The following is a 19096-nucleotide window of genomic DNA, read 5'->3' as shown; positions in this document are numbered from 1 at the left end:
CTTTGCTAATTTCTTTATCTTTAAGTTTATTTATAACTAGTTAATATTTTATACAGATTTCAAAATCAACAATTACATGATCATCTTGTTGATGTTCTCATCAAGCTACTCCAAAGACCAAGATTGATACAATTTTGTTCCAAATTGATCATTTCGAAAAGGTAACGTCGAGCCCTATTAAGCCGAATTTTCTATCAAATTTCGTCTACCAATTAAAGGACAGATGCTCCTAATGTGAACAAATCGTGATGGACAATAGAAGGACAAATGTTTTATAGTTTTAGGGGAGCTTTGTTTATTATTTGATTCTTATCGCGAATCAAATACATTGAAAATCATGCAGAGTTATCGCACTCAACTTCTTAAAGTGCAATTACTCAATGACCTGATCTAGTGTGGATGCTTTTGCATTGAGAAGTAAAACATTATACTCATAAGTGAAGATAATAACAATTGAATATAAATTAAATTTATTAAAGAACTTAAAGAAAATATTGCATAATTTATAAAATCTTTTGTTTTACAAGGATTTCATGCAATTGCGTTCCAAATTGGTCTTTTCAATCAAAGCACTTGTTTGAGCCCCATTTTTTGTTAATAATGCATTTTGAAATAATAGATTGATGGAGAATGTGTAATTAAAAAATAAAAAAAAGTTTGAAATTAGTGTAATATGATTTTATATTGAAGAATGTGTTGTTGAGAAGAAGTGAGAGAAAAGTATAAAAATAATGAGGATCGGACAAGAGCTAAATAGCTTCTCCTCGGAGCCCTATTAAACAAAATTGTAAAAAAGTTTCTTCCAAAGAAGGGATAGTAGTTCATAAAGTGAAGAAATTTTAAAGGACAACGCATTGAAAATCCGCAGTAACCGAGGGAATTACATTCGATCAAAACTTTTAAAAACATTTAAAAGTTTGGAAATATTTAATGTAAGGTTTTTGAAACCCTCTAAAAGTATTGATATATTCAACGAAGGCTTTAATAAACTTTTAGAAAATCTTTAAAAGTCACATTATATTCAATTAAAAGTTTATTCAAAATATCAATGACTTCTAAATTTTTATCAATAATCTCTAGAGAGTACAACTTTTAAATAGAAAGCAAAATATCAAAATTTGTCCCTCATCACTCAAGTCTAAAGTGAAGAAATGCAAAGTGGAGAAAATTATTTTTGCAAGTGAAGATGACACCAATTCAATATGAATTACAAAATTTCAGCGTATCTTGCATCACATAGAGATGTCAGCTAGGGGTGGCAACGAACCTTTTTGAGACGAGTCAGTGTCTTGGGCTCGTGGACCATTTAATAAAAGGTCCAATTTTCTATTTTCATAAAAAATGTCATAATTGTTATTTATAGACCGCACTTCACTTCAAAATTTTATTATTATTATTTTATTTTTTTTGGCATAAATCTCTACTTTCTTCACTCACAATTGTTATAAATTCTTTATTCTCCCAATTTCGTTCATATGTTATTCTAAATGAATTATTATAATCCTTATGTCCATGTCAATAATCAATCTAAAAACCGGTGAGATCAACCAATAATACCTCGAACTCGAACTTTTTAGGCTGATTATTAACTTGAACAAATTAACTGCATCCTTGGTTTTCCAAAAAATTCTAAAACTATTATTCTTTATTACATCTTAGAGTCCCGTTGTCAAGTCATCTCTTTCAATGTCATGACAAATCATGTAAGCCATGAAATAACAATTTCAAAATTTTCCAAGAGGTAAAGAATATAGTCAATTTTTCAAGTCAATAATCGACCTAAAACGTTCCACCAGTATTCTTACTTCAAAGACTCCCTCTATTTCTTCGAATTTCGTGAAAACACATTTCATATATTACGTCTAGCATAAGTTCTAACGTATTTAAAATAATGATAAGACTCAGACATCTGAATCCAAATTAGACATATTAGTAGCTGTAGATTTTAAAAATTTTACTTCATAATTTGTAATTTTATTTTATTTAATTTTTCTGACTTTCTAAAAAATTGTAAACGTATTTTGTTTGTGTACATTTTTAAATCAACCTCCATCAAAAGTAACCTATCTCAGACTCAGAAAAAGAGAATTTCAATTTATTTAATAATGTCTCTAAATAAAATGACGAGAATACTCATGAACTCATGGATGGTTCGACCCACAAGGTCACGATCCAAACGGGCAAAACCGAGCAGCTTTCGTGCATACGATATGAGATTCTAAGGGCCAATGCCACTCGACCATTGTCACCCCCAAGTTATGGTAATTCAATAGAATATGACAAAAACTAACATGACCTAATGTCATTGTAAAGATTTAATTTCACTAGTTCTTCTAAATGATGTAAATCGTGCTTTAGCAAAATCTCTATAAACAAACCTACCGAATATTAGAAGAAATCTATATAACATACTCTAAATTTATGACAATTACTTTGTAGCAAACCAAGTTAAACGGAACTCTTTACAAATCAAACACAATTTCATATAAGCAATATTATCAAAAATACTCGTAATAAATTCCAAACAAAGGAAACAAACTATTATATAATTATTGCTAGTATTTCCGATGGTATTTCAACTAAATATATTGTAACGTTGAAACTTCCAACTGTCACTTGGACAAAACCTCTTTAAGATGCTTGGTATTATCTAGCTATCAAGAATTGGCTTAATCCTGCACAGTACAGAGAAAAATGAGATAATATATAAAAATCTATCAGCAAATCAACAAAAATAAAATAAAAATAAATCAAGCCCACTTAAAAATGTCACATTTAGTGGAAATGATAAGACAAGTTACAGCAGCTTAGTAAACTTGATACATACTGATACTTTCATAATCAATAAATCAAACAAGATCGACCGCCTTCCTTGCCTTGCATATGGGGAAAGAACACAAATACATAGACCCAAATTATATGATATGCAATATGAAAAATGGTTTACTTCATATAATAATGCATTCTAGGTGGTAGAGGGCAGATAAAGTAAAGAATCCTCGTATGGGAATCTGAAGTTGTATTAGTTTAGGACGGAATAGACGTCCCACTGTGGGATAATTAAACATTACCAGGTCCATAATGAATGGCAGCACTATTCCTTCTGGAAGAAAGAGAGCACAAAATCTGTATGTACGGAGAAGAGTTGTGTATCCCCAAAGAGCTGTAATTCGTCAAGGAGAATATAGCATTAGCAAGTCGACACAATTCTTGTATGAAACTAACTGAGATAAAAAGCCGAAATTGGGATTAAATGAGCAAAGCAGCAAACCTTCATAAAAGGCCGATCTCGACTAGGGAAAGACTCTATGAAACTTTCCTTCAGTAGTAATGATACCTGACGATCAACACAACACTTGTTCATGCTAATGTGGTGACAAGGAGAAACGTAATGGGATATTTCTGAATTCCGTAAATCACAACTATGCAGCCGGATTCAAGTTACCAATGTTTCAAGAGATCCAAACAAACATTAGAATAGAAGTGCGTAAATTATGACAAATACGCAATTGAAATAAATTTCAAGAAGCAGAACCTTTTTTTGCAGGTACGAGTAACCAAATGGGAAATGAAGGTTAAACTATTATTGCAGACAAAAGTTCAAATTTATATATTCTAGAAATGTAGTACAAACCTTGTCATCATTTGATTGAACATTTGTAATCGTATGAGACCGAAGGTTAAAACAAAGTGAATCCAAATATGACCGTAAAACTACAATAAAACCTTTGGCAGCATCAACCTACACAGATTTCAAAACCCATATTAGCACAGGAATATACACGAAAAAGTAGCCACACCAATGATATAATGCTGACTTTATCTCATTCAAACAAATTGAAACACGTTTGACAATTTCCTTGTTACATGTTTTGTCATTAATATTTCTGAAACTTGAGAGAGAAGCGTGAGAGGAGAAATCTTTAGTGATGAGGTTAACTATTTTCAAAATTTAAGGAACGGCGTTCCTTGAAGGAAAAACAAAAGCAACTGGGTTCCTTAAAGGAAAAACAAAAGCAACAAGATTGCACAAGTGACAAGAAAATGAGAAATGCTTTTGTGGATGGGTCGGTCAAAATAATTCCACCAAAAGCACCAATGGACTTCTGCAAGCAAACAGGCCAAGGGCACAATTGGTTCGCAAAATAAATGTAGACCAATTTAATCATGGAAAATAAAAAAGGGTAGTGACAGTGAAAGAGTCATCCTGGACAGCCTAATAGCCATAAAAGGAGTGCCAATCCTCCAAGCAAAAAGCACCGTACACATCTCCACCACTCCTTATGTCTGATATATAGCTAAATCTGCAGAATTTAAAATGCAATATATTCCTAGCCTTCTATCCCCAAGGCAAAAAAGAAATCTTCTCTACTCTTCAATTTATTCATGTTTAGCAAATCATGATCAGTTTGAAGGCATTGACAAAATATTAACCTATAATTGAAATTTATACCAGTACAGGCATCATTATTTGCTTGTGGTTGTTATTAATCTCCAGACAAAATTATTCCGAAGAACAAAAAAAATAAAAAATAAAAAAATGACAGGTGAGTATAAGCCACATGCCTGCTCATCAGTACATTCATAAACCGGTCTTTTTTTTCCCAAGTAACTTTCTCCAACCAATTTTGCATAATAAGGACTAAGGTGAGAATATAGTTCCCGATGCTGAGGTAACTGTGGTATCGTCGGGGTTTTCACCTGTCCCAATACAACATAAAAGGATCAGGTAAACTATCTTGAAGTGAAAATGCATGTACAAAATTTAACAATCTTAGAAAATATGGCATCCGTGAGCATTTAAATGAGCTAGCACTTGCAGCAGAACACACTCCTAAGCCATTAATAAGCGATGTGATTTAAGTGTTCTTAGTTGTTCATATGGGGCCCCAGTGTTCAAAATGAAGAATCTTAAACGATAATAAACTCAATTGACAATATTAAAATTTTCTTCAAGGTTCAAGATATAGAGATAATACTTCAATTACAAAGGTGTTTCATGACCTTAACAATGTTGTCTAGGTACATATGAACCCAAGAAAACAAAAACAAGAAGATATATTGAAAAACTAATCCTCTGCACTAAACAGTCAAACTTAAATTTCTTGTAACATCTTGACAAAGATGATTTTTTTCAGAACCATACGCCTTACATGCCTCTTTGCATGTCTTTCTAGTTCTGATACCTATGATGGAAATTATTAATTATGTGCAATACAAAACTATATGAAACCTGTAATCCAGCTCTCCTAACCCATTTATGTGTGTCCATTTTTTCCGATTAGTGTTACTTTTTTCTTATGGAAAGCCTTTTTTACTACATGAAGATGTAATAGGATCATCTTCTCTGTAAAAACTACAGATTGTTTGCACTAACAGAGCAACTCACATTTAACTGAAGTAAACGCGTCTTGTATTGCAAACACAGCTCTACTGTTGGGAGCAACTAATCTAAAATTGGTATTTGTGTGAATATACACACCTGATTCTTGTTTGCATCCACTAGAATGACATTTGTTAACTTTGACTGTACCTCGCTCGTCTTGTTCTTCACACCCACCTGCTCAAAATACACACAAATACAATGAAACAATTAAAATATTGAATAGAATCAATGCGAAAAATCAATTCGGGTTTAGTTTTAAAGATTTTCTAATGTTTTACTGATCCAATATTATAGAGATAAATTATTTATTTAGTTTCCTACTCTGATTCATATCTTAGGAAACATGATTAGAGTATGATTTAATTAACTTTTATGGCATTTGTTTACTTAGTTATGATTTTTGAAACCCTATATAAAGGAGATTATGGAGATGTAATAGAACAACTTGATCATATGAAATAAATTGATTTCTCTCCTCTTCCTCTCTTCTTCTCTCTTCTCCCCCTGCTTTCTCTTTCTTCTCCCCTCCTTTCCCCTTTTCCTACAATTCTCCTACTGTATCCGGCATCATTTACATTATTTCTTTAGTTATTATAATAAAGGTCAGTGCATTGATTTAATGACACTTTGATATCATATAAACTACAATTTCTCTCTCAATTGTTCTCTCTCTCATCTGTCCCATGTCTCTCTCTATTCTCTCACCTTAGTTCCATCTCTTCTATCTCTCCCTCCTCTCTCTTCTCTTCTCTCCTTATTTCCCCTCTACCTTAACGGCTCTATTGTTAGATATGAGAGTCCGCCGTCAGCCCTTTTTGAAGGTTTGAATTTTTTGAGAAAAATATTACGTGTAAATTGAATGTTTTGAACCTTGTACAATATGGACTGAATTATGCAGCAGATATCACATGCCCAAAGGCATGTGTTCTGGTCTTGGGTAGCGATATGAGATAAATCATGCAACTATCATACACTGCATGTGAAGCATTCCATTAGGAACCAAGAAACAAAGAGAAGTGATGCAATTATGGGACAGAAATGGAGTTTAAGAAAATTGCGTGTTAGGTCTCCATCTCACGTGCAATGTTTGACCAATCATCTGATATTTGATCCAACCAAACATGCAAAAAATGGTGAAATAGAACAGCCAGAATTACGAAAACTCACTATGTAAGGAACCGGTGCATCCAAAAAGTCCAGCATGTCATTAGGCAAAACCTGAATATGATACAAGCCAAGGAACAACGATATTATAGCAGGAGAGTAAGTTATCATTATATAAATCAATTAACAAGATCAAGTCGAAACAATAAAAGGAAACTATAGACAAGGAATACCGGCATTAACAAGCTCTGCCACTGATAAGGACGAATCAGGGGGATAATTGACAGAACCAAAGCACTCAAAATACCCTGCATACAATAACTAAAGATAAAACATCTAACTCTACACTCTTTCTCCATTTAGCATCATAGAAGCACAAAAAGAAAAAGAAACATCGTGATGCTAATAGCAAGGACATTAAAGTTAGCTACATATGGATTAGTCTTCTCCAGACCAAGTTTCCAATAGCAATATAGTCCTTGAGTACATCCAAAATATTATGACAGCTGCACTAGTTATGGACAAAAGGACAGCTATGAATCTAAATAAATGAAAACTTACCAAATTTGAACAAATAACCACAATTTGTTTCTCCAGTAGAGCCCCAGCAACTAATGTTAATACCTGTAAGGCAACCATAAGCAAAAGAGTTAGCCTCACTACAGCAAAAATTTATATATTGTTAAAAATGGTCAAACTTCGTTTTCATCCACACATTCCAATTGACCAACAAGTAATATCCACTTATTCACCACTCATTTGGTTTCTATTTATAAATGAAACCATTTATAAATTCTTCCCAAACGGGGAATAAGGAACCTATAAAGGTCAGTGGACAGGTCTAAAACTTTCCCAGTAGATACGTCCATGGATACGAGTAGCCTCTGCCATGTTTTGTATGTACGACAAGTCTTAAATTGAAAGCATTAGGAAGATTTCCTACATATCAGCATTCACGTGTATGAAACATAAAAAAATTCCTGTGTGCATAATTGATATACTTACATGGTCCAGTCGTAGGGAACCACATAAGCAAGCAACAGCCCATACGGATAAAGCAGTTGCCTCCTCCTCTACCAGGAGCGCACTGTGAACCTACAAAGGATCAATATATGAAATTATGACCTTTAGTAGATAGGACATAAAAATGCCACAAAAAGTAACTAAACAGAGTTGAAAACAGGTAAGCCGCAAACACCTAGACTAGTCCTTGTTTCTGATTGATATCTAATTAATTTCTTCGTTTGTCCATTTAACTGATGGTAAAGGTTTATTCATTTTTAGAAAGAAAAAGGAGTTAGTCAGACAGAGGGAAGAAATGGGGGGGATGCCAACTCTAACGTACCTCAGCTAGCTCCAGACTTGTCTTACATGATCTCAAATCAATTGTTGATCCAGCAATGCGTAAAACTGATTCATCAGATCTGTAATATTCCAAAGGATGCAGGTGATCTAAAGGATGAAACTTTATTGTCGAACCCCTTGTTGGGCAGCTTAATTGGTAATATTCACAAATTATTCGTAGGGACCCATGGTTATTTGCCTGCAAAGGAGAAAAATGGATGAGCAAGCTATTGAAGAATTTCAGTAGCTAAATAATGTCCTCAACAAGAGATCAAGATGTACATGGGAAAACAAGAGTCAAACCTTAGCCCACTCAAGGATATCACCGTGTTCGCTAAAAATATCTCGGCCAGATGACGATGCCTCTTCTGTTTCTGTCTCGTCAACATCACTTCTGAAATGTCTATCTTCACTTGGAGAGCCATGAAAACTGCATCAGTAGGAAATTAATTTTGGTCAATCTTGGATAACAGAATTACAGAAAATTGCAAAGTCGAAACATCCATGCTGCAGTAGATAAGGTTTCCCACTGGTAGGAAGTATCAATAGAACAACAATCAATGACAACCTACCATTATAGAACTGCATATTTGTATGTATTTATGCATGCTTATTGGCAATATACAGACAAACACTTAAACGGGGATAACTGACATTCAATATACCCTCTACAAATAATGAAATAGGAATGGTCTTTAACATGAAGTTATGCCTAAGAAGGTGATAGAAAAGATTCTAGTGCAGTAGGTGATCAAGCATCAGATTTCATGTTCTCAAATTAATAAAAACAAATTCCTGCTATCTAGATACTTGAGATATTATAAGAACCTATCACATACTTTAATATGGCTGTATGAAGGTAAGAAAATCAGAACGAACCTAAACATGCTTATAACAGGACCATTAGAATCAGGTTAAGAAATCTCTTTAATATTAAGCATGTGGCCTAAATATTTCAAGTTTTAGCAAAAATATAGAGAATACAGAAAAGGAAAAAAACAGAATCATATACCTGGAAGAAGATTCAGAGCTTTCACATTGCTGATACCGTAATAGCGGTGAAACAGCATTGGTTAGACATTTGTCTGCTGATTGTTTGTTGGTAAAATTGTTGTCGACAGAGGTATCAGGTGCAAACTCTCTCCTAGAAACAAGCTTCTCTGTCCCAGGATGAAGTGGAACAACATTACTATTAAATTCTTTGTTTGAGTGAATGTTCCCACTTAAACTTTCATGACCAAGGTGAGATGTATCATCTGTTACTCTTCCTGGGATAGAAACACCTGTGCTTAGAGGGGAAGTTCCAACTGTCCCATTCTGCAAGTTGACTGCTCCATCTTCCAGAAATATGCCACCAGACTTTTCCTCCAAAATTTCAACCTCATCATAGCCCACGGATGACTCCAAATCTAGGCTGCTAATCTGTTTTGTCAACCTTTCCAGCCTCTCTTCAGTTAAGATGCTACAGCGTAAAGCAAAGGTAAAATAACTATATCAGTAGAAGAACTAGCAAGAGAACAATTTCTATGTTCTCTCAGTTAGGCAATCTAAACCAACAATGAAATTTACATACATGGGAAAGAAATATATATTAATTTAACTCTTTAACAGCCAATGGCCAAGAAATAATATCTTTCTGCAATAATAATACAAAACCAATACTTTTGAAGCATATTTCAAAAAGAATCATAAAATTAGCTAATAATCCTTTCCTTCTTCATCTTGAAGTAATTTTAAATCTCTGGCCACTGAAAAGAAAATGGGAACATAAAATTCTAATAGATGTGAAATCCTTGGCCAAGTTATTAAAATAATATTTAAAACTGATGTATCCCTGGACAATTGCAGGAGTAGATCTTTCAGTAGCTTCATATGCAATAAATTTTTCATCCTGTATTCTCTCTGTCTGAGGCTGCTACTTCCAGGTATTCTTTGCACCAGCTCCTTTGCTTTCCTCTTTTTTTGACTTTTTTTTTAGACCCTTTTTTCTTAAGAAATTGGTCATGTGTGTGTACCTTTTCACTGAAAGTTGATAATCATATAACAACTGTGTAATGCAGTAACTATAATACAAACATCTTCATGCTACACATGCAGCTTTCAAAATTATGATCATAACTTCAAATTAGGAAAGCACCATATGCAGCAACATACACACGAGAATTGGTCACATACCTATTCAGTACGCCAAAATGCATTTCAAAAAATGGAAGCCTGGAAAGAATACAGTAGCAACGGCGTGTAGTCAAAATGTGGCGGCTCCGACTTGAGGGGGATGCTTGCCCTTCTGAAATCATGGAAATCAATCCAGACGGCTTGTGTATGATTTCTTCAACTAAAATGCAGCAACCATACAGAGTTGAATCATCGGCTCCCTGAATGACAAGGAAAACATTAAAAAACTTTAAAGGTACCTGAACATTTAAAACAAAATTTTCACTTTTGTTACAAAAGAAAACAAATTTAACTCGAGCATGTGCATAACAAACAAAAGCTCCTAAAGCAAATCACTTCAAAAAGTTTTAAATGTCTCTTGACATACCCATTGTTTTCCTACAAACAAGAAAGCCTGTAGAAAACTTCAATGAGCACAAAAATGCATAAGGAAGTTAAACAACCGGGAATTCAGATGGCAGTTCCAAACTCACATGAACATCCTTTAATGTTGAAATCCATTTTTCAAAAGTAATATTTTCTATGCCACGTCATACCTGCAGTCGGAAGACGAAGGACAGATCACTCTGTTTGAGATGTTCCTGTAAAAATAGCAACACATTAAGTCATAAACAGAAGATAAAGGAATAGAAAAGAAAAAAATTCCTGGGCCGTATTTACATAACTAGCTCAAATTGGATAAGAATCAATTCCCATACTTCACATAAATCCCTATTAAAAGCACAAGAAATGTTATTAAATAAAACAAAACAAAATGGGTTCAAGTTGCAAAGAAAGGTATGGGGAGTTGAGGAAGGAAAATTGGATGACAACTAGGTAGATTGTCAACACAATCAGCAATGGCGTTCTTTCCATTCACCAAGGTAGATAAGCACCCTAAAGATGACCAGCTAAGCAAAAAAGTTGCACAACGCAGAGACAAAATATAAACTTAACGGTTTAACCTAAGGCTTTATCAAGTTCCTTTGCACTATGCATCATAACTTGATAATTGAGAGGTTTTTCTGTTGGGTATCGAATTAATAGTTGCAGAATTATCAAGGCAGAAACAATCACGTAGATACCTGTCCAAGCAGTATCTCATTCAACTCACTCATTGAAGGAGTTCTTTCAACAGCATTAACCTGCAAAGATAGGAGTCAACTTTATACACTCATAGATAAAAGTCAAATCCACAGACTATGGTTCCTCTAGGCAAGTGATGCTGGACAGAACAAATATTTTGTTTCTCCTTAAATCCAGATATTTTAGGATAGGGATGAAATAGATCCCTCAATCCACATTCTCCAAAAAAGCTGTGGGATCATTTGAACATGAGGAGGACAATAAATATAGGTCAAGACCCATCATTTCTTTTATGCACTTATCATAGAAATAGTCGAAGGATGCAAGGATAAAATTCAAAGAAGACGCAATTACCACACAAAAACAACAAAGTAAATTAAAGTAACTAACAAAAAATACGTTTTAAGATATTGAATTACCGCAAACAACAGAATTATGAACCAATAAAACTTTCTAATTAGACATCTTATGAAGATATTTTGTAACAATTTCATACAATGCAGAGAATAAGGGAACATGGCATGAATTGGCTCATTAAATATAGAAAAATTACAGATGTCAAGGAAAAGAACTAGAGCTTGGATTTTAAACATTATTAGAACACATCAATATTAGGTATTGTTGGGACCTAGGATCCATCCCAAAAGGTTAACCTCTTAGATGGAATAGCCAAAGACCTTATATACCCATTATCTACCTGGTGTCTAGCCAACATGAGAATTTGTTTGCATTTCCCTAAAAGTTATAAACTTATCATTCAGAAAACTAGATTGACTTGTTCCCATCATATGCATGCTTCACACTTTCAACTATAAGAAGATTGCAACTTAACAGGCCAGAAAACAAACCATCCAACAGAAGGTTAAAAAGAAAACAGAAGATGTGGTTTTTGGAGTATTGACTCAAACATGAATTATGAGAAGCAAAAGAAGCCACTGTGCTTAACCCCACCTCTACCCCAGCAGGAAAGCAGAAAGAAAGGAGATCCTTGTAATTGAGCGGCAACTGCTTTTCCGGGGGGTAAACAAACAAGACCTGAAGCCAAAACAGAAAATTGTAAGACATACTTGTAGCGATTGTCAGATTCCAAATTTCAATACAAACACGTTAGCAATAGAATACACAAGTCGCCACCTGAGGCTCAAGGCTAGGTTCTACACGAGACTGATGCTGACCACCAACGGCACTACGAAATCTCCCTGATCCTTCAAACTTTCTAGCAAAGTAAAGATTTTGAAGAGCTGCAATGTCACAATTAGGATGAAGTCCCACAACTACCATGCTCTCAAAAAGCTTTGATGGCTCTTTCCAAACTCTGTGATCCTGTGCACTTCGGCAAGATAATTATATGTGCAAAACCCTAAAAGGAGCAATAATCACAGAAGCAACAAGAGAAAGATCTAAAGATCCTAATTCTAGAGTCTAAAGGAATCACCATATTATCAAGCGGAAATCTCATCATCATTGAGAACCTCCAAAAGTAATTTTGACAGAGAATTTGTTACTAAAAGGTAGGGTCTAGTTCTGAAAAGTAAATCATGGAAGATATTTCTTTATTTATAACTCTTTTTCCTACATATCGAAAGAGCAAACAAGCACGATTAATAAATTAGAAGTGAGAGAAGAAATCCTACCAGGGACTGCAGCTGAAAGCTAGCCCACTGACGTTTTTGACTAGTTAGTATTTCAGGGTTATACGGTCCATTTCTAACTTCTGGAGGATTTGACAGCCCCTTAAGTATTCTAGAAACGCGGTTTTGAAGTTTATGGAGCGGACTACTGCTATCATCTTTTGAGGAATATACCACAGAAGGTCGTGCTGAACGGACAGCAGCCGCGGCTGCGGCGGCTGCAGCAACAGCTCTTGCAACATCTTCAGTTGTTTGCATGATGAATGAAGCACCCCAACCAGGGCTATCTGACTCTTCATATTCCTCCATCTCTAAACTTCACTCTCCTGTGTTAAGCCGATAGATTTGAAAAATCAATGAAATTAGAATAAGTTTTTGTTGCTCAAATGAGACGCGTAAAAGAAAAGAAAAGCAGAAATGAAAATTTGCATTGAGTTCTTTCATTTTCTTCTTCTTTGAAAAACAAGAAACATCATTTACCCTTACACTTCTGAAACTCTCCCTAGTATATGAAACCCCTGCAAGCCAGTCAATTATACAACTATACCAGTGATCATACATGTATGTGATGGAGAAAATAGAAATTGAAATCCAGGCAACAAACCAATTCAAACAGGTCTATTAGACTGCTAATATAAATCAATGCTTCATATTCAGCAAAATACCAATTATTAATTATGAATTATCTCATCCTCTCCCTACATGATACATACACACTGGCCCAACAAGAATACTATTTATTAAATTAGTAGGATTACAATCCCATCTCTCTCTCTCTCTCTCTCTCTCTGTAGGTGTTATCGGCTTATGCCATTTTCGGTGCTATACCAACCCACCCCAATAAAGGAGGAAAAGAAAAATGAACGGAACTATTAGGTGGTGTTTAAAACAAGCCCTAGAGTCATTCCAGAAATTCTTGAATTAAGTTATCAAACACAAACGGAAAAACAAAACAAAAGCACAAATTTTCACTTCAAAAAACCATGACTTTTTTTGAAGTAATTTTCCAGTTTCACCGAGAAGATCAAAACTTAATTATATCAATCACGAAAAGAAAAAACAAAACAAAAGCACCAATTTTCACTACAAACCACGACTTTTTTTGAAGTAATTTTCCAGTTTCACCGAGAAGAACACAACTTAATTACATCCAGCGTGTGCATATAATAAGTAAAGCAAAATCTATGTCGCTTGAGCCTAAACCTCCGATTTCAAACAAAATCCGAAAACAAAACAATCGAAATTAACTCCTCAACAGAGGCACAAAATTTCGAAATATTTTCAGAAAGGCACAGAATGAGAAGAAACGCATCGAGAATGACATAAACGTGACAAAATAAATCGAAATGACAAAAAGGAAGAAAATTCCAAATAAACTCACCTTTAAAATTTCACCTGTAATTAAAGGAGAAAAAAGAGTGATATATGGAAATCAATTTACGTATTTATGAGGAGAGAGAAAGAGACAGTTAAGGCGGCCATAACAAAGAGATATAGAGAGAGAAAGCTGTGTTCTATGCTGTGTTCTGCAAATGAATGCAGAGAGGACAGAGAGGGGAAGAAGGGATTATAATCCTACTTTTCTCATAAATAGATAATTAATTAAAATTAAAATTAAAATTAATTAGTGATGTAATTGAAGTGATTGGTTTCAGATTTTTCATTTTTCTGTTAAAAAGGAAAATAGAGATGGGCCAGCAAGTCAAAGATGTGGGGCGCATGGGGAAGACGGCCTTTTTAGCTAGGCTCTGTTTGGTTGGTACGAGAATTGGGGGTCTCGAATCTTAGAAGCGCCCTATGTAGATTATTAATGTGAATTGCACTAAAAAAATAAGTTAAAATAAATATTATTATAAAACATCAATTCCAACACAGTATGTCTAAGGGTATGTTTGATTGTCAATATTTTTCATGAAAAATATTTTTTTATCTAAATTTCTACTTTTATACTGTTTGATTGACATTTTTTTTCATAAAAATATTTTTCTACTTTTGGTCACGTGACCATATTTTTCTCAAAATTAAGGAAAATGTTTTCTTTAGGGGAAATAGAATTTTATTTTCTATGTCATTCACTCTCTCTCTCTCTCTTCTCTCTATCACTTTTCTCTCATCTACTCACCGTTAAAAAATGGATAAATATAATATTTTTTAAGTTAAAAACTAAATCAATCAAACACGTTTAATTAATAAATTGCATGCACATTTCATACTCACAATCAAACGCACCCTAAGATTATATCTAGCTGATATTGTAAAATATAAACATTATCAATATGACTGTCCAACATACAGAATGAGTCATGAAAATTTAATATGTCAAATTTTTTTGTTTCTCCTGCTTATTATTGTTCGAGAGATAAAATTAAAATTATTTCGTCCCCGCTTGGTGCACCTTAATGTAAAAATGAGAATGAAAAATATAATCGTTATGGGTCCCACACAAGAGATAGAAAGTCAAATATTATGACTTGATGTGATAAATAACGATTATATTTTTTATTTTAATGAGCAAATAATGAAAAACAAATAGAGCTAAATATTAATGAAACGTAGAACTGCATACTCTTTATTTAGATGACACCGTGATTGCAATCCGCGGAATGCCTTTAGATGCTCTAAGCATCAAAAAACTTTAATATAATTAAATTTTAATGCTTGGTGTTTGGCTAAGCTCAAATGTTGGTGTAAATTTCTTTCCCTACAACTGTACTTCCAATCAAGAAATTATACTTTAATGTTCACTCAAATAACTAAACTGTAATCTGTTTTTAATTGGATAACTATGGTTTGGTTTGATTTCATTGAAGAAAAACTCCAACCAATTTCACTCTTGAAAATTGATAACGTGGTAATTAACAAATGACTGTCATCCATGTGACATTTAAGTCACTGTATGGCTCTCGTTACAATTATAATTCATTTTTTACTATCTTCATATCAATCATACTTTTTTTAATAAAATAATTTTCCACGTAATCCCAAAATTTTTTCTTTTTCTTTGATCATATATTCTTCGAAAAATTACTATTTTAAAATATGTATATTTTTTTCCAAATTCTCATTATAATGGGGTCCAAAAAAGGGCTTGTTCCTTCATTGGATTTCTACATTGTCAATTTTCGTCAATTCAAGTATCGAACTAGACGGAGTTATCAATTGTAATCAAATTGAAATGTAGTTACCCGTTGAACAAATTGAATCACTTTCAAAATAAGTAGTGTATTTTCAACTTTAATTTATCAAAAAGAAAAAAATTATTTATTTTAAACTTGACTTATCGTAATAAATAAATATACTTTATAAACTTGCTGATATGCAAAAATTTTAGGCTTAGACGAACCTGGCATACTTCTGCTTCACAAGACTCTATAACTTGGATTTATCCTTTCTCAAGTTTGCAAGTAAAGTTGACATTTGCTAGATTAATTCACAAATTTGAGGATAGATTGCAAAAATATGAATTGAGCCTTAAAAGTTTGAGTAACATCTCGTTAATGTGACAGCGTTTTTCAATATTAATAATCAAATAAATAAGTTTATCTTAACAAATACTTCTACGTAATATGGAACTATATATGGATAAATAATTTATCAAACATTAAAAATATAACTTCAACAAAAAAAAAAATTTGAAATATTATTTGTTGATCTCAAATTTTGTACTCCTGACGTGGTCAACAGATTCTAAATCACGTCTACACAAACTTAGTTTCTACACACTTGAAGAAACTATTAGCCACACGTGACTTCTTCCAATGGTGGTGGAGTTGGCTGCACACACTTCGATGGTTAAATCAATTGAAGTAATAAGTATATGACCGTCGGAGGGCTTTAGATGCGAGCCTCCAATGTAAAAATGGGGAGTCAATTTTGGAGAACGATAGAGCAAAGTTGTAGCTTGAGATTTTAAACTCACATTACCTTTGGAATGGCACATTGTGATAGTTTTTATAGTAGAATATGATGAACATTAGCCGTAAGATGAAAGTGTACATAGCCTCATTAGTGCGGTTGAGGCGCACTGTTGAATATGTCAATCAATCATGAGTATTAATTACTAATACAATTTTATTGCCCACAATACCTAGCATGGGGTTTAAACATGATCTGATTGGCTAGATAAGTTGTGGTAGTAATGAGTTGTCAAGTCAATCACATCTCAAGGATTGAATGAAAGCTCTCCTGCCGAGTCCCTTTTCCAACCTCTCCTGTGATGAGGATTCGATTGTCTCAAATGGGATCAACTCAATCAAATGGGTTCAATATTCGACATTGGTTCGGCCTCTTTACAGTGTTAGGCTAAATTGCCTTTTGGCAGTTTGACATGAAGTGTAGGGCCCAAGTTGACTTGTCATGTAGGAACTCTAGAGTCTTATCATGTGAGACGTAACACTATTTAATGTTTATTTTATTGTACAAGCAAATTAGACCCAGATATTAATTTACAAGCTCATAAAGTGAATTCAATCTTTAAAATTAATTTAGAGTTCCATTAAATAAATAAATAAAAATCTTAAACTCATCAAACTTGAATAATTAGTGGTCATCATATGGTATTTTTTTTCAAACTTGAAAGGTCTAATCCCTTTTTCTAAAAGACATTTGGTGAGATTAAGCCTTACTACAACTTGAGGTCCGTTTACCACTAAGGTTGACTATTGATACAAGAAATCTTGTCATACGGGGACATAAACAAAGAATCATGCCTTGGATCAATTAATAATTAAATTAGAAACAAATTGTTTATGTTATCCAACTAAAAAAAATTAAAAAAATGGCAATCTCATGCCTTTTCTAGTAAGTTAGGAGGTGTACCAAACAGGCCTTTTTGGCTCATTTTGTATTAACGTTAATGTCTATTTTGTTATTTTGTCTTAGCTTTGATAACGCGTTATGGAAGAAGTGGTTAGGTTAGTTAAAAGATAGGAAGTGTTAGATATTGATTTACCTTTAAAAGTTGCTTTAATTGCTTATAGGCATCCATTGACTACTTTTGATGCAATCACCTTTTTTTCCCTCTCTCGAATGTGATCATCTCCCCGATGTCTTGATGTGAAAAGGTAAAGAATGTAGAATCAAATGACTATGAGTGCAGTAAGAGGATCCATTTAATATGTTAACATATTGAATGGTCAATTTTTCTTATTAATCAAGACTATTTTCGAGTGTTGTCGAAATTTTTTTGTTGTACATCTTCAACGACTTTCCACATCACCAAGACGCATATTATCACAGCCGACCTCAAGGGATGACTCATTCCATCCAATTTATTCAACTAAAAAAATAAGACACTCCATTGAGATGTACTTCATATTGATCAGATTGAGCTTGTTTTACAATACGATGTAGAATATATTTTATTCACTAAAATACATGCATGATATTATTTATTATTGACATGCAAATTATTGAATAGTATTTTGACTTACCAAAATCAAGATACATGTATGAAAAATAAGTAAAACAAGGACTTATTGACATTTGGGAAAATGCATAAATTAGAAGGAGATGAAATGAGGCAAGGTATGTGAATGCAAATTTCCTTAAAACGAATTTCGCCCCCAACAATCTTGCTAACATGATCAAATAGATGTTCATCTTCCAAGATACAAAGCTTCTTTCAGAATGAATATAGTACAACATTATTTTTTCGGACAAATCAACGCTTGTCTGTACTCTTTTAGAACGGGGGCTATCGAATACTATATATCGAACATGTAACTTGAAAATTATTTTGACATAATTTGAAAGAAAAGAATTAGAAATCAATTATATGGAATTGTTTAGAAGTATAGAAAATGAAATTACAATGGTTGTAATTATAGATTTTCATATATTTTTTCGAATGATCGCATCTTTTGACAAAAACTAATTTTAATAACTAGATCCCACTATTTCAAATTTAATGGTTTAGATTGCACCTTATCAAAATGTCATACCCGTTAAAAACAACATGATTCTTTGATATGCACCATTTGTAATTGAAGAATTGTGTCTAGTAATTACACTTTAGTGTGAATTGACCAAAAGATTATGACAATAATGAAGTAAAATAGAACAAAATAAGAACACAAAAATTTTACATGAAAATTCAAGACGGAAAAAAACTACAGGTAGAGGAGAAGAAATCCACTATAATTAACAGCAGTTGTATTTACAAGATCTCAATACTATCAACTAAGATCTAAAGTTCTCAAGATATATATTCTGTTATGTTTATAATACATGCCGTTTTATATGTATAAATCCCTAAAAATCAAGTTGTAGATGAATAAAAGTCCAAAACGCGTTAAAACGCCAAAAAAAAAGGGAAGTACTGTCGCTCGAGCAACAAGGGGCATGGGAAGCGGGCGAAAATTCTCTATTCCAAATTTGACGATTTCGCTCA

General features: G+C 33.4%; 1 protein-coding gene across 3 annotated transcripts; it reads right to left on the bottom strand.

Moving 5' to 3' along the window:
* Positions 1-2400: 2400 nt before the first annotated feature.
* Positions 2401-14267, bottom strand: LOC111411598. Of its 3 annotated transcripts, XM_023042110.1 has the most exons (20): positions 14087-14266; positions 12709-13031; positions 12209-12397; positions 12026-12109; positions 11074-11133; positions 10546-10590; positions 10010-10209; positions 8847-9296; positions 8138-8264; positions 7836-8033; positions 7496-7585; positions 7052-7114; positions 6724-6798; positions 6554-6604; positions 5483-5560; positions 4567-4701; positions 3635-3742; positions 3272-3337; positions 3072-3163; positions 2401-2675 (listed from the first exon to the last, which is right to left on the bottom strand). In XM_023042110.1, the coding sequence occupies exons 2-19, from the start codon at positions 13012-13014 to the stop codon at positions 3095-3097; spliced, it is 2394 nt and encodes a 797-aa protein (XP_022897878.1). In that variant the 5' UTR covers positions 13015-13031; positions 14087-14266; the 3' UTR covers positions 2401-2675; positions 3072-3094. The 3 variants fall into 3 exon arrangements, 2 of the variants coding, with proteins under 2 accessions (XP_022897878.1, XP_022897887.1); XM_023042119.1 differs by lacking the exon at positions 14087-14266 and having other exon boundaries at positions 12209-12404; positions 12709-12840; XR_002705848.1 differs by lacking the exons at positions 2401-2675; positions 3072-3163; positions 3272-3337; positions 3635-3742; positions 4567-4701 and adding an exon at positions 6257-6359 and having other exon boundaries at positions 14087-14267.
* Between the last annotated feature and the right edge of the window lie 4829 nt (positions 14268-19096).

The sequence above is a fragment of the Olea europaea genome, chromosome 2 (genome assembly GCF_002742605.1).
Source record: "Olea europaea var. sylvestris chromosome 2, O_europaea_v1, whole genome shotgun sequence".
Classification (NCBI taxonomy): Eukaryota; Viridiplantae; Streptophyta; class Magnoliopsida; order Lamiales; family Oleaceae; genus Olea; species Olea europaea.
Note: the sequence above shows the minus strand (reverse complement) of the source record. Positions and strands in the feature narration are given on the sequence as shown.